Genomic DNA, 16860 nt, shown 5'->3' on the forward strand with positions numbered 1-16860 from the left:
TGATGCAGCGTCAAGGGTAACCGCAGCCATGGTCTCCGAGCTGATAGTCCATACAGTTTCAGACGTCGTCGAACTGTGCGTGCAGATGGTTGTTGTCTTGCAAACGTCCCCATCTGTTGACTCAGAGATCGAGACGTGGCTGCACGATCCGTTACAATCATACTGATAAGACGCCTGTCATCCCCACTCCTAGTGATACGAGGTCGTTGGGATCCAGCACGGCGTTCCGTATTACCCTCCTGAAACCATGGATTCCATATTCTGCTAACAGTCATTGCATCTCGCCCAACGCAAACAGCAATTTCGCGATACGATAAGCCGCAAGCGCGATAGGCTACAATCCGACCTTTATCAGAGTCGGAAACGTGATGGTACGCATTTCTCCTCCTTACACGAGGCGTCACAACAACGGTTCACCAGGCAACGCCGGTCAACTGCTGTTTGTGTATGAGAAATCGGTTGGAAACTTTCCTCATGTCAGCACATTGTAGGTGTCGCCACCGTCGCCAACTTTGTGTGAATGCTCTGAAAAGATAATGATTTGCATATCACAGCATCTTCTTCCTGTCAGTTAAATTTCGCGTCTGTAGCACGTCATCTTCATGGTGTAGCAAATTTAATGGCCAGTAGTGGAAATTATTAACACTGAAATATCACTGGTTAATGTAGGTTAATGTAGATAAGCCACTGCAAAGGCGAAAGAAGGTGCATTATTACCGCTTTAACCGCCAGAATGTTTAATGCAATCAGGCAAACGTGCATAAATTTTGTTGTACATCAGCCGGATGACAGTTTCTGGGGCTGAGTTTCATGCCTGTTGGACTACGCCCGTCAGTACAGGGACGGTTAATGCTGGTTCCGAATGATACTGGAGCCATCGTCTTATGATGTGCTTGATTGGAGACGGATCATGTGATCGAGCACGCCAACGCAGCATATGGACACACTGTAGAGCTTTTTAGGATACAACAGTGGTATGTGGACGAACTTCATCTGTTGGAAAACACCTCCTGGAATGGTGTTCATGAATGGCAACACAACAAATGGTATCACCAGATAGATCACAATTTTCCAGTCAGGTTACATGGCATAACCACGAGAGTGTTCCTGCTTTTATACAAAATCGCATCCCAGACCATAACTCCAGATGTACCTCCAGTGTGTCTAGCACGCAGACAGGTTGGCCTCTTCCTAACCAACACACGCCCATCACTGGCACCGACCCAGAAACAGCTTTCATCAGAGAACATAAAATACCACCACCCTGCCCTACAATAACCTCTCGCTTGATTCCACTGAAGTCGCAAATGGTGGTGGTTTGGGGACAGTGGAATGCACGCTATAGTGGGTCTCGCTTGGAGCTGTCCCTGAAGTAACCCATTTGTAACAGTTTGTTGTGCCACTGTGGCGCCAACTGCTGCTCAAATTGCTGCTGCAGATGCAGTACAATATGCCAGGGACGTACGTCGAACACGATGGTTTTCTGTCTCGGTAATACCACTTATCCGTCCAGAGCCAGGTCATCTTTCGAGCGTACATCCTCGTGACCACTGCTCGTAGTAATCATTTTGCAGTGGCTACAGTGCTGCCAAGTCTTTATGGAATATCGCAGAACGAACATCCAGCTTCTCGTATCCATATTACACGACATTTATCAAAGTAAGTGAGGTGTTGATAATAGCGTGTTTTTCGCCTTAAAGGCACTCTTGACTGACATTAACTCTAACTAAACTCCGTCCGAACAGGCCATGAAGGCCATCATGTCCAATCTCAAACGTTATTAACGCTCATGACCGTTACAGAGCGTGTTTAAAGCAAAGCTGATTTGCGTCCTCATAGTGGCGCTACTACATCCATTCTTAGCGACTCGCGCGAAATTTGAACAGAAATCATCTTTCAGATGTAGAAACACGCTTACGTGGGTAGTGGTTGGTCTACATCTACATCCATACTCCGCAAGCCACCTGACGGTGTGTGGAGGAGGGTACCTTGAGTACCTCTATCGGTTCTCCCTTCTATTCCAGTCTCGTATTGTTCGTGGAAAGAAGGATTGTCGGTATGCTTCTGTGTGGGGTCTAATCTCTCTGATTTTATCCTCATGGTCTCTTCGCGAGATATATGTAGGAGGGAGCAATATACTGCTTGACTCCTCGGTGAAGGTATGTTCTCGAAACTTCAACAAAAGCCCGTACCGAGCTACTGAGCGCAGAGTCTTCCACTGGAGTTTATCTATCATCTCCGTAACGCTTTCGCGATTACTAAATGATCCCGTAACGAAGCGCGCTGCTCTCCGTTGGATCTTCTCTATCTCTACTATCAAACCTATCTGATACGGATCCCACACTGCTGAGCAGTATTCAAGCAGTGGGCGAACAAGCGTACAGTAACCTGCTTCCTTTGTTTTCGTATTGCATTTCCTCAGGACTCTTCCAATCAATCTCAGTCTGGCACCTTTGTTACCGACGGTCAACTTTATATGATCATTCCATTTTAAATCACTCCTAATGCGTACTCCCAGATAATTTATGGAATTAACTGCTTCCAGTTGCTGACCTGCTATATTGTAGCTAAATTATAAGGGAACTTTCTTTCTATGTATTCGCAGCACGTTACACTTGCCTACATAGAGATTCAATTGCCATTCCCTGCACCATGCGTCAATGCGCTGCAGATCCTCCTGCATTTCAGCACAATTTTCCATTGTTACAACCTCTCGATATACCACAGCATCATCCGCAAAAAGTCTCAGTGAACTTCCGATGTCACCCACAAGGTCATTTATGTATATTGTGAATAGCACTCCCCTACGGCACACCTGAAATCACTCTCACTTCGGAAGATTTCTCTCCATTGAGAATGACATGCTGCGTTCTTTTATTTAGGAACTCTTCAATCCAATCACACAATTGGTCTGATAGTCCATATGCTCTTACTTTGTTCATTAGACGACTGTTTAATGACATTGGTCTGTGAACAATGTGGACAATGTGTTGACTGCATCTCCTGAGAAAAAGGGGTTTTAACAGGTAACAAAGTGGTCCTTTAAGGGTTCTGTTTTTATCCGCTAAGGTACGGAACTCTAAAATTCATAATTATTTGTGCAGTTGGTTAATTATTTTGATGAACGAGAATTCCTACGTAAGTGGCTGATGGTTGATGGTACGTGATTAACTGTTGTGAGAAAACAATCTGCTGGTCTACATACAACCTGCTCTCAGAGAAAATATGATTCATTTCACCTACTGTTACTCCATCACATACACAGTGATGATTATTTCGTTAACTGTATTTCTGCTGCACTTCCCGCAACATGCACGTGGAAGTTCCCAACCACTCACCTTGTCAAGACACGTAGTGTCATATTTTGCGCAACGGAATTCGTGCCCGCAATTCACACACACACACACACACACACGCATGCATACAGGTACGTATTTCGCTGCACAACGTGACAATGTATGCGCTTATTTATTAATTATTGCAGAGCGGGCCACACACGCCAGGGGATGTGCTTTTGCAGCTCTGTTCTCGGTAATCCCTCCGCTAAAATATGCAATTATAAGGCAGCGGCGGAATTTCATAATATTTAATTATACATAGAGCACCGATGTAATTTGTACCGGATCGTGATATTAATTTCGAGATAAAATGTATTGTCACCGAACTAGGCACAAGTGGAATTCTCCAAAATTGTTTCGTGAGCGTTCGTTACGTTAAAAACATGACGAGAGTAGTATTGTTTTCCGCTTCCTACAGTATAACAGTAATTTCGAGAAAAAGAAAATACACTCACATCAGTTTGCGTGGTAACCGCAGGCTGCAACCGCAATCGCGTGTAGTGGGGGATAGGAATGGAATTTCCCAGAAAAAAAAAGTTGTGAGTTATTATATGAGCGCAAAACTCTGTACTATCCCGGATATTGTTAACATGCTGTAAACGACTTCTGTCTTGCTATTCGAATTTCTTTCTATCTAAAACACTCTCTGCAATGGGGATATAAAAGCTGAGCAACGCGAATGTAAAATCTGAGTTTCTTCCTACCCACGTGTTGCTCTCCCTTTCTAAATAGGACCGTTTTCTGACGTTATCCTTCTTGTACGTCCGTATCTTGGTCCACACCGAGACCAAGACGGGAGGCAGTCAACATTATTTGTCGCCAACACTGAGAGACGATTCGCTTTATGAGATTACGAAACAGGTCCAAAACAAACGATCAAGTATAGAAAATTTCAGAAATGCTGAAATGAAAGCACGCAGGGGAGAGTACGACACGAGAAAAAGCACTCCGTCTTCAGACCACAAGTGGCCCATCGGGACCATCCAACCGCCGTGTCATCCTCAGCTGAGGATGCGGATAGGAGGGGCGTGGGGTCAGCACACCGCTCTCCCGGTTGTTATGGTGGTTTTCTGTGAGCAGAGCCGCTACTATTCGGTCGAGTAGCTCCTCAATAGGCATCACGAGGCTGAGTACACCCCGAAAAATGGCAACAGCGCATGGTGGCCTGGATGGTCACACATCCAGGTGCCGGCCACGCCCGACAGTACTTAACTTCGGTGATCTCACGGGAACTGGTGTATCCACTGCGGCAAGCCCGTTGCCACGACACGAAAGGGCACCTAGAACTAACATTGAAGGAAAGGGGAGGAAGATGGAGACATGCGTGCCAACATGTCGACGTATCTACAACAACAATGAAGCTGATCACAATCAATTCAAAACACAGCCATTATATACGATCACAATGTCAGAAAGACTGCTTGCAGTTTTAATATAAGCGCTCATCACAAAATTTGAAAAACATGTGTAAAGACAGTTATGGATATTTTTATGATCCAAAAATAACGTACAACACATATCGAGACGGAACAAGGAACTATAGAGAAAAAATGAACAACATGAATATATTTTTTTTAAAAAAAGACTCTGCTTCTATGTGCTCATAAAATGTAACGCATGACGAAAAATAAACAGAATCCTTGAAAACACTGATAGGTGTAAGCGCAGTTATTTGGCCAAATGGGAAGAAAAGTGGTCACAGCAGGAATAAATTTAACACGGTAAAATACAGAAAAAACAATCGATAAAGGAATTACAAAATCGATTGAGCAGAAAGAAACGGGGGCAGGGAAGTAATGAATATAATTCAAAAGAAACGGAGACATGCTAAGGTGAACGCAGAATGAAACACAAAATTTTATTGATGCTTGAAAGTGCTGATGTGCTACAGTTGACCTGTTCAGAGTTTAGAGGAAGAAGGATTACAATGGCAACAAACCAGCCGGTTGTTGCAGTAAAAGACAACTACTATTCGTATTAGGTAAGACTCAAGTGCAAAAGTACACATGAACATTTTTTTCAGGATTCGCATTCTTTCCTTAAACCACTTCAGACTAACACTGATATGGGCCGTTAGCAATGTCTAGAGTGATATATATATCTTTCCCTTCTCCACTTCAATTACTATTTTGTCTCTAGTGAATCCGAAATGAACGGCACTTGAAGTTGTAAGTTTCCTTTCTGACGTTAGCAAGAACTCGGTTTTATTCACAGAGATATGCCACGACATTCGACGGTGTTCATCTCTCTTTCGTAAAATATGTTAAATATTACGGTGAGATTTCGTCTTACGGCTAATTAATCGACTGGAATTAAATACATCTTCCACACACTTATCTACAGACATTCAACTGGAAGTTCGCTCCTAGCAAAGAGATCACCATTTGTCACACGTGATGGAAAATCACACACCCATGTGATAAAGTAAAAGGTCGAAACATTTTCGTCAGGTGATTTTTGCATAGAATCAGAAAGTCGTTCATGGTCATTAATTTCGGTAACAGTGCACCCTGTGGCGAAGTTTGCAACGACGGCGAATACACAGACCTAGTCCACAATGACGCTGTTTTCCCGACGATATTAATTTCAATCTTTTGTAACAACAATGACAAATTGGAAATTCACACTTCCCCAAACAAACGGCGGTCGCTTATAAAGCGATTACAACAGCCATTAGTTTTCCCGGAACCGGACAATAATAAAAATTTATTACCGTTCTCACAGAGATAAAACAATAATATCCGAGGTGCAAAACTTTGCTTATTTACGGCCACGCGGCCATAATTCAGCGCACTTAATGCGATGCCGTTCTTCATTATGCATGTGCAACAAAACACAACCCGGCAGCACGCGACCGTGCACCCTTTTACCCCAGAAAACTCTCTCGTCGTAGGTGCGGGTGTTCGACAGCTATCCTCTTTGGCGAAGGGCACTACATTTCTAAAGTTTTCATTTTCAGATAGGTAAAACAACGAACCAATTTCCAAAGCGGGCTGCCGTCGTAGAACAGCAGCGGCTTCCGTTAGTTGCACGAATTTTTTCTTCCGCTTGTATTGAGTTTTGAGCACCTGGAAAATGACTTAGAAGCTTGTAGAGACATTCTGTTCACTAATACGTGCCTGTTTTCTGCATACCTGTGCGTTTCAGATTTAGCGCATTCGCCTTCTGAAACCCCTGAGTTAGTTACAAATAAAGCTGTAGCCGGCGGTGTGGCCGAGCGGTTATAGACACTATAGTCTGGAACCGCGCGCCCGCTACGGTCGCAGGTCCGAATCCTGCCTCGGGCATGAACGTGTGTGGTGTCCCTAGGATAGTTAGGTTTAAGTAGTTCTAAGTTCTAGGGGACTGATGGCCTCAGATGTTAAGTTCCTTAGTGCTCAGAGCCATTTGAACCATTTTTTAATAACGCTGTATTAGTATTAAATGAAAACACGAATTATTTAAAAATACAACTTCTTACAGTAGTACGTATTTTAAACGGATCTTATCACCACAACATCAAAATAATACCTTGTATTCTCCCGCTAAGTGATAACATGTAACAATTCTATAAGCAGTGAGCCGCGCGGAGTGGCCGTGTGGTTTGAGGCGCCATGTCACGGACTGCGCGGTCCCTCCCGCCGTAGGTTCGACTCCTCCCTCGGGCATGGGTGTGTGCGTGTGTGTTGTTCTTAGCATAAGTTAGTTTAAGTTGTGTGTAAATCTAAAGACCGATGACCTTAGCAGTTTGGTCCCTTAGGAATTCACACACATTTCAACATATTTTTTATAAGCAATGAGGCGGTTTTATATCTTGACAGTATCATACTAAACTAATGAAACTTTGCACTGTGGCTGTTTACAATATGTTACGTTGGTACATAAGTTCGTAGCGTTTTTGTTTTGCATTTTGCTATTCCGGTCGCTACGGGTTTATTTATCTACTGTCATTTTTATTGGTAGTTAAATGTTTCTATTTGAGTATACACTTTTGTCATATTGTCATTTGGAGATAGTGGAGCTGTGGACGCTAGGAAATGCAGTGCCAAGTGGAGATATCGGAACATTTCCGACATGTTCTTTTGTTGGAGTTCAGTAGAGGGATGAGAGCAGTGGATACAGCCAGAAACATTCCCGCCGTGTATGGGGATAATGCCACTGGACAGAGGACGGCAAGAAAATGGTTTTCTCGTTTTAAGGAAGATCATTTTGACATTAGAGACTCTCTCTGTTCAGGAAGGCCTTCGCGTCTGACGAAGACCGTTTAAGATCGTTAATCCACAATGAGCCATGTCAGTGAACTCGATAGCTGACAGATGTGATGAACTGTGATCATTCCGCCATCGTGCCAGATTTGCGTGCAACGGGGAAGGTCAAAAAATCGGGTGTATGGGTATCGCTTGCTCTTAGCCAAAATCGGCAGGTGACCATATCTGCATCTCTGCTCCCTATCCCCCTAACCTGTATCGTTACTGGTGACGAGAAATGGTGTCTCTATGCTAAAATAAGGAAATGAAAGGAATGGTTGAGTCCAGACGAAGCAGCAACTCCCAGTGCAATGACCTGTGCGCGTGCATAAAAGATAGTGTTATGCATTTTTCAGAACAGCGGCAGGGCACTACGAATCGCTTCCCCGATGTGTAACCATCACTGCTCACGTTTATTGTCAACAAATGAGACGTCTTGCAGACGCAATCTCAGAACAACGACCAGGAAGATTGCGTGAAGTGAAGCTAATTAACGATGACGCACGCCCGCATTCTGATAGAAAAGAACTATACAGGAGTTGCTTTCGGAAGTCATTCTGGTCCCATGTTATTCACATGACTTTGCGCCTTCAGATTTCCACCTTTTCCAGTTTCTATCGAACAACCTTCAAGGAACATCGTTTCTGGATGAAAATACGCTCCGAACATAGCTCGACGAGTTTTTCGCCTCAAAACCTCTTGATTATTACAGTCGTGGAATCGAAAAGTTACCCCACCGTTCAAAAAATGGCTCTGAGCACTATGGGGCTTAACGTCTGAGGTCATCAGTCCCCTAGAACTTAGAACTACTTAAACCTAACTAATCTAAGGCCATCACATACACCCATGCCCGAGGCAGGATGCGAACCTGAGACCGTAGCGGTTCCGCGGTTCCAGACTGTAGCGCCTAGAACCGCTCGGCCACCTCGCAGGCTTACCCCACCGTTGACAGACTGTTGTAAATAGTGGAGGACAAAAAGGACAATATACTATAGATGACTAAAGTCCCCGTTCTGTGTATCTGTTGTGTTTAATAAACTTGGGGGAAAACAATACTAAGTAGTGCACCAACTCAATATCATCTGCTTTTACATAATTGTAATAGAGTCATACTGTAACAACTGTAATATTGTGAGTGAGACGTAATGTCTAGAACACGTATATTAAAACTTATCAATCATATTACCCGGGTATTTTCACAGCAATAATGAAGCAATTGTCAAGATAGACGGAAAGGGCAAATCTATCGTATTCTGGATGATGTGAATACATAGAAATTCTTACAGGTAATTGCAGTAGCAGGTCATATGTGAATCAGCTACTAACCGCAAAATCACTAGTACTATTCAGTACAAAATTTTAATACTAACAGTAAGACACTAAAGAAATTTCTGCAGTGAATAATTAACAACAAGCTACAGGCTTAAAAACTACTTTCGGCGTAACAGCTGCGACCTTGTCGGTTCTACACTCTGCGGAGCCGTGACGCTGTTGTAGGATCGGGGGACAGCGAACTTGTAAAGCGAAGAGTCGAAAGCGAATGAAACAATGCAGGCGGCAAATTCGAAAGTCCGCTTCTAACTGAATTCCGGCCGTGGATAATTTATACGTCCGCTTTTGCCTCCCCAAGTGGCGATGCAAATGAGGCACTTCTGACGCGAATACGAGCTCAGCTGTAAATACAACATTGACGGCGCTCATTGCATTTAAATTAAACACCGCTACACAGTGTTATGCAGCAGGAAGGGCCGACCTCGGCGCGGGTGGTGCGCAGTAATTCACCAATCACAGCCCACACCAGCGTTCTCGGCCCGACGTGTTTCAGTACGTTGTTGAGGCGGGTGTGTGACTCTTAGAATGAAAACCGACATCAATCTCTTCACTCAGAACCAAATGTCAAGTCACAGACACACAAAGAAATATTTATCTTTAGACAGCGCGACGAACATCGTAGGTAACAAACCAAACCAATCAGCCCACATTACACTACAGACTGTTTACCTGTCTTCACTGTCAGTTACATAACCTGGCAAACACCGGATATAAGGACCAAAAATAAAAGATCGTAGGTTCCAAGTCAGGTAGGTGACTTTATGAATGTCGTTTTATTCTGATAACCGTGACTGTTTCTAGAATTGATTCTCATATTCAGTTTCTTATTCGCGCATCTTTTGTGAGTGGTCGTTTATTTGTGTGTTATTTTCGAGCGAGGTATTTCTATTTCACTACTGTTTTGCCTTTTATTATGAGTAATAGATGTTTGACATTGCATTTACTCGCTCTGGCTCTCCGTCGTCATACAACGTAAATACGAGGGTTATTCGGAAAGTGAGGATCGATCGGTCGGGAAATGGGAACCACAGGGAAAATCCGGTGAAGTTTTGCACAGGTGTGTTGGGCACTGTCTTTAGTATGCCCGTAAATCGCGTTATGTCGTTCTTTTCAGTTCTGATCACACAGGGAGCACATAAAGATACCTAGAACAATAGTGTCACCCGCCAAGTACGAGGGCCAGGTGAGAAATTTCGCCTGAAGCTATGCAGCCAACATTACATAACTGTCGTGCCTTTTCTTCTTCAAGACAATTCTCAGGCGCATTCTGCAGGGGCAATGACGATTCTGCTGCATCGTTTTCAGTTGTAAATGTTTGAGTACCCACAATACAGCCCGTAATTGTCTCCCTTGGAGTTTAATCTCTGCTTAATGAACCACTGGCTATGAAGACAACATTTTGGCTCAGACAACGAGCTGTAGGCCAGCATAGAGAATTGGCGGAAAGCCCTGCCCGCTGCCGTCTATATCGAGGGTATTGGAAAGTTAGTACAACTCCACGACAAACGCCGAAGTCGGATCGGCGACTATGGAAATAAGTAGCTGGACGTTGTAGCTCACTGTTTCAAATAAAACAGTTTTGATTTTCACTGTGGTTTCCATTTCGCGAACTATCATTCCTTACTTTCCGAATAGCCCTCGTACTTACGGAGGAAAAAAAATCTATGCATAAAAAAATTATGTCACACAAAAAATTCATAAATGGACTGGGGGAAAAACTAGTTTTCTTTATGAAAGATCAAATACTCCAGAATGAATAAATGGAAGACCTCTCCGTATAACTTAATTGCCGGGGAGATGACGTTTCATTATGAATAGGCCACAAGTGATATCACCCTTTTCATGGAAGAAAAGTGTATAATGGGTACAGATTATTGTTACAATAGCCAGTAGTGCAGTGTAGCGATACGTCATTGCTGTTACACTTTATGACAGAAGTTGTGAAAGGGAAGACTGAAATCTACACTGCTCAATCATTTACCTCCATTGCAACGCGGAAGTTTGAAGAAGCGTGAAATCTGGCTTCCCAATGCCGCCGTGGATTTTTTACACTCCCCTTTTTCTTGACTCCTCTGCGATGGAGGTCAAAAACACGATCTCTAGCGTAGAAATCACATGGTTTTCTTACTAATGACTGACGAAAAGATTTCAGACAAATCGCCGCTTGGACCTGACACGAAAATCACACAAGGGGTGGCATAAAGGGCGTTAGTGGAAACCTCTTTCCCTTTCCTTGATTCCCACATATTTCTCGTTCAAAAACGACAGTTCGCAGTGCCGTGACAACAGGACGACTTTCTTGACAACTTTCGACACTTCTGACAACCCCCCCCCCCTTTCCCAAGACGATTCCACTCTTCTATAAGGTCATCGCGGGGCTGCAACCCCACTACGTGATATGACGCCTTTGGAGTGTAGCGTAACCACACCGCTTGCTCTGCTATACAGGGTAAAACCACTAGGGACTCTTCAAAGATATTAGACGAAAGTTGAACGTGATCCGAAGCAACAAAGACTGTTTATGCTTTTTAACCCTCCTGTTTTGTCCCACTTAGTGTCGTGATCACAAAGAAGGGGTCGAGGGGGGGCATTGATATGTGCACGAATAAAATGGAAGAGGGTTCCTCTAAGACCACACATATACACTGTTTTATTGAGCACTTTAGAAACGTACTTGTGTAGAGACATTCCTTGATCAGTTCACAGACACCGACAGACAGGAAAGCCCTTCGACACCCCTCAGATTCCGCATGCCCGCCAACAAGCTTAGAGCAGCGATGCTGGACCACTCAGCAGTATGGTGTCGAATGGGTTGCCTTTCCACAGGCGCCAAGGGTTCAGCTATGGGTTGTATCTCTACAGGTACATTTTAAAAGTGCTCAGCATAGGTGCATGGTTGGCACTGAGGGTGTTGCCCGCCTGTGAAGTCGTAGCGGTACCTTTTGCAGTTTTCTTCATGCATTTGTCAATGTCACACCCACCCTCAACAATTTCATCATAGGAATTTGCAAAACAAGAAGGTGAAAAGGCATGAACGCTTTTTGCTGATTCAGACCACATTCAAATTTCGTCGAATGGTAGGTACTGTACGTTGGGTCACCAACTACTAAGGTAGATAAGCTCTTCTGTAAATATAAAATTTATGTATGCAGTAAAGGCGAAGGTATCTGTTGCAAGTAATCATCATAGTACTTGTCATACCTCATAGAAAATGTCGTGCTACTATGATATGGGCCTACAGGGTTTGAATAATTTGCACAGAAGGTGGTCACAACCACCGGTGCTGCCATTTATCCAAAATATAATGACAATAATACGATATGAAACTACGGGAATAATACGATAGTGATGAATACGTTTCCAATAGTATTGGATATCAACTATTTGAACGGTGGTTTGAATTCACAGTGCACTGCTATGCATTTACATCTTCATCTACATGACTACTCTGCAATTCACACTTACGTCCTCAAGAGAGGGTTCATACACTATGTGATCAAAAGTATCCGGATACCCCCAAAAACATTCGTTTTTCATATTAGGTGCATTGTGCTGCTAGCTACTACCAGGTACTCTATATCAACGACCTCAGTAGTCGTTAGAAATCGTGAGATAGCAGAATGGGGCACTCTGTGGAACTCACGGACTTCGTCCGTGGTCAGTGATTGGGTGTCACTTCTGTCATACGTCTGAACGCGAGATTTCCACACTGTTAAACATCCATAGGTCCACTGATTCCGATGTGATAGTGAGATGGAGAGCTGAAGAGACACGTACAGCACAAAAGCGTACAGGCCAACCTCGTCTGTTGACTGACAGATATCACCGACAGTTGAAGAGGGTCGTAATGTGCAATAGGCAGACATCTATCCAGACCATCACACAGGAATTCCAAACTGCATCAGGATCCACTGCAAGTACTATGACAGTTAGGCGGGAGGTGAGAAAACTTGGGTTTCATGGTCGAGCGGCTGCTCATAAGCCACACATCGCGCCGGTAAATACCAAACGACGCTCGCTTGGTGTAATTAGCGAATATATTGGACGAATGAATAGTGTCAAAACGTTGTGTGGAGTGACGAATCACGGTACACAATGTGGCGATCCGATGGAAGGGAGTGGGTAAAGCGAATGCCAAACATCATCTGCCAGTGTGTGTAGTGACAACAGTAAAATTCAGAGGCGGTGGTGTTATGGTGTGGTCGTGTTTTTCATCGAGGGGGCTTGAAATACTTATTGTTTTGCATGGCAGTATCATGGCACAGGCCTGTATTGTTTGTTTTAAGCACCTTTTGCTTCCCACTGTTGAAGAGCAATCCGAGGAAGGCGACTGCATCTTTCAACACGATCAATCACCTGCTCATAACACACGGCCTGTGGCGGAGTGGTTACACGACAATAACATCCCTGTAATGGGTTGGCCTGCACAGAGTCCTGGCCTGAATCCTATAGAACGCCTTTGGGATGTTTTGGAATGCCGACTTCGTGCCAGGCCTCACCGACCGACGTCCATACTTCTCCTCAGTGCAGCACTTGTGAAGAATCGGCTGCCATTCCCCAAGAAACATTACAGCAGCTGATTTAACGTATTCCTGCGAGAGAGGAAGTGCCCGGATATTGTTGATCACATTGTGTAGAATCACTTTCAGACTATTTCTCTACCGTTCCACTCTCGAATCGCACGAGGGACAAATGAACACCTAATCCTATCTGGTCAGGATTCCATACCGCGCAGCGTTACCCAAAAAGAAAACAGACAAGCGTACCGTAGGCGGTTTCTTTTTTAGATCTGTTGCGCCTCGTAAGTGCTCACCAATAAAATGAGATCTTTGGTTCGCCGTCCGCACAATAATTTCTATGCAACGGCTGCAATTTAAGTGGTTAGACATTGTAACCCCTGGGTATTTAGTTGAATTGGCAGCTTGTAAATTTGTGCGTAATATCCTGTAACAGAAGTTTAACGGATTTTTTTAAATATTAATGTGAACGACCTTATGCTTTTCATTATTTAGGATTAGTTGCCGCATCATACATACAAATTTGGACTGGTTTTGATCTCTTGATAACTTTACTAGACGGTAAATGACAGCGTAATCAGCAAACAATCTAAGAGGGCCACTCAGCAACAGTAGGCCTGCAATACTTCCTATAGAAACGGTCAGATACGTCTTCTGTTTCACTCGATAACTTCCCGTACGTTACTACCAAATGTGACCTTTCTGACAGCTAATCATGAATCCAGTCACACAATTGAGGCAATAAGAGACAATCAGTTTTATTAGTAGCCGCCTGTGAGTAATGGTTTCAAAAGCCTTCTCAGTTTCTAGAAATATGGACACTTCCTGAGATCACTTCTAGAAAATACTGATTACTTCGTGTGAATGAAGAGATAAAAGATGGTCCATTGGTGGGTGTATGCCGTTCTCTGCCTCCGACTTACACATCCTCTTGCAGGGGGACATTCATTTTACCGTGCACACCACACGGTGTACATCGACATTTTTCACATACAAAAAATCGTTACCACGGGTGAAAGATGTAGTGTCATGAAAATACTAGGTTCATCTGGGGATTAAACCAAGTACCTATGGATCTGTAGTATGATACCAATCCACTGTGCGACGTTATCCACTTGAACAGCCAGTTATGCTACAGCAAGTGTAATAATCTACTTGCAGCGGAATGGTGAACGTGCACTTTGGTACTGTCCCTAAAGGACGCTTACTCTGGATATTGAATTGTTTAAGGTGAGGATGATACATTCCCTCACAGATTAGGCATTACTGTTTGTGAAAAGTTGTTAAGTGAATAATTCCTACAAGTAAAACTTGGAAACATAGGGAACGGTACTTTAGTGTTTCAAACTTTTGTACGCACTTTGTAGAAGATTACCTCGAATTAGTAGGACAGTATGTACATCAGCTGAATAACATGCATTCAGGTTGGCCGCAGCAGTCAAATGAGCTGCAAGAGGAATTTGAGAAAAAAACCCCAGTGATGTTCCTATTCTAGATATTACACACGATCTTATAAAAAGCAATTCCATACTTTGAGAGGAGGTATGGACCAAAACTAGAGAAAAATATCCAAATTCCATGTCTTAACAGATGCGAAACACATTTCTTCTAATGCAAGCTCTTTGCTGTTACGAACGACCTAGAGAATGCAGTAATCAAATGAGTAAACAAATGAGACGGTGCCCAGAGTTCTGGATATTTTTCAGCGTACAGGACGAGGACTGAACGGTTGCGTCCATTTTGCAGATCATAGAGGAAGATCATGTTTACCATTTACCGTGTCGAATAATAGGCTTCCACTATGCAAACTTAAAATTACAATGTAAAGACATTCTACAAACTTTATCACGACACAAACTGGTTCACTTACAACTAATGTATATGCTGCACTTGCCCGGTTTACAGTAACAGCACCAACAGATGTTTAATGCATACTGTATCCATGGACAAAAACAGGAGAATGTGTCTTCATTTGTTTACTGCTCTCTCTAGGTCTTTCATAACAGCAAGGAGCGCTTGGAATAGAAGCGACGTGTTTCGGAGCACTGAAGATGAGCAGGCATGCATTTTAGAGCCCATGATTTCTCGATTTTGTCTTGTTTTGGTCCATAGCAGCATCCCTCAAAACATGGAATACTTGTTTTTAACCCCATTTATATGTAACACCTACAATATATGTAACACCTAGCACAATGGCTGCATCGTGGAACCTGCGGAGAATAGGCCATATACTCTAGTTTTGTGGCCATTTTTGTTCACAATGGTCAATTTTACACAATGGTCACTTATCCGAGACACGAGCTGAGAGGGCGTGGTTCACTGTGATTGCGTAGCTCGCTGCTGCTGCTTCTGCTGCGCTAGCTGCCTGCTGTCGAGAGCCTTGTACTGACCTGGAGCGACGCGTTGTGGGGTCCTTCATCACCATCACTTCGGTGATGTCGCCGAACTTGCTGAAGTACTCCCTCAGGCTCTCTGCAACAACAAACAAAAAGAGATCCTCACCTCACTGTACCAACTAGTACTGTAGCTAACTTCTATAAATTGTATACATCTGTTGACGTTTATGGTGGTGATGATGAAGATGATGCTATTACGGAGTACCAAAAAAATCTGCAGTGATTGTTTTTACTAGCGCTGCTTTGTTTTTGTTTCGTTTTTTACCATGGCAAGTTTAAGTGAACGTGCGGTTGTGAAATTTTGTTTTCTACACCGTAAAAATGCTGTTGAAACTGTTTTAATGCCGCAAACAGCTCACCAAGATGACGCTATGGGAAAAACGCAAGTGTACGAGTGGTTTGCTCGATTTAAAAATGATGACATGTCGATTGATGACAACGTCGTTCTGGGCGTCCATCAACTGCCCGAATCGATGAAAACATTGAAAATATTTGAGAACTTGTGCTCACCGTCGACAGGCAATTGATCAGCTGTCAGAGATTAGTGGATTATCTTGTAGCTCAGTTCAGGGAATTTTAACGGAAGATTTGGGGATGAAAAGTGTTGCCGCTAAGTTTGTTCCTCGGGTTCTGACGCAATCGAAAGGAACGTCCAGTTGAAACATGTCGCGCTTTGAAACAATAGCTTCAAACTGATCCAGATTTTCTGTCAAAGGTCATTATTGGTGATGAGTAATGGAGCTATGGTTACAACCCAGAAACAAAGCAACAGTCAAGCCAATGGAAGACGTCATCGTTACCCCGTCCAAAAAAATGTCGTCTAGTCAAGTCAAACATGAAAACATGGCAGATTTGCTTTTTTTGATGCCAAGGGCATAACTGATTCGCCCAGGTCATACCGTCAATTAGACCTTTTATTTGGAAGTTTTAAGAATATTCGCAACAGTGTTCTTCAAAAAAGACCCCTAAGGACATCACACACATCCATCCCCCAGACAGGATTCGAACCTGCGACCGTAGCGGTCGCGCGGTTCCAGACTGAAGTGCCTAG

At 43.5% G+C, this 16860-nt stretch overlaps 1 protein-coding gene across 1 annotated transcript in view; it reads right to left on the minus strand.

Annotated features, from left to right (window-relative positions):
* Positions 1-15882, minus strand: part of LOC124619568 (RNA-binding protein Musashi homolog Rbp6) — a 1335315-nt gene extending 1319433 nt beyond the window's left edge. Inside the window, exon 1 of the mRNA XM_047146061.1 lies at positions 15804-15882. Within this exon, the coding sequence (XP_047002017.1) occupies positions 15804-15838 (35 nt within the window). The 5' untranslated portion in view covers positions 15839-15882. The remainder of the gene's footprint in view (positions 1-15803) is intronic.
* Positions 15883-16860: the final 978 nt, after the last annotated feature.

The sequence above is a fragment of the Schistocerca americana genome, chromosome 1, assembly GCF_021461395.2.
Source record: "Schistocerca americana isolate TAMUIC-IGC-003095 chromosome 1, iqSchAmer2.1, whole genome shotgun sequence".
NCBI lineage: Eukaryota > Metazoa > Arthropoda > Insecta > Orthoptera > Acrididae > Schistocerca > Schistocerca americana.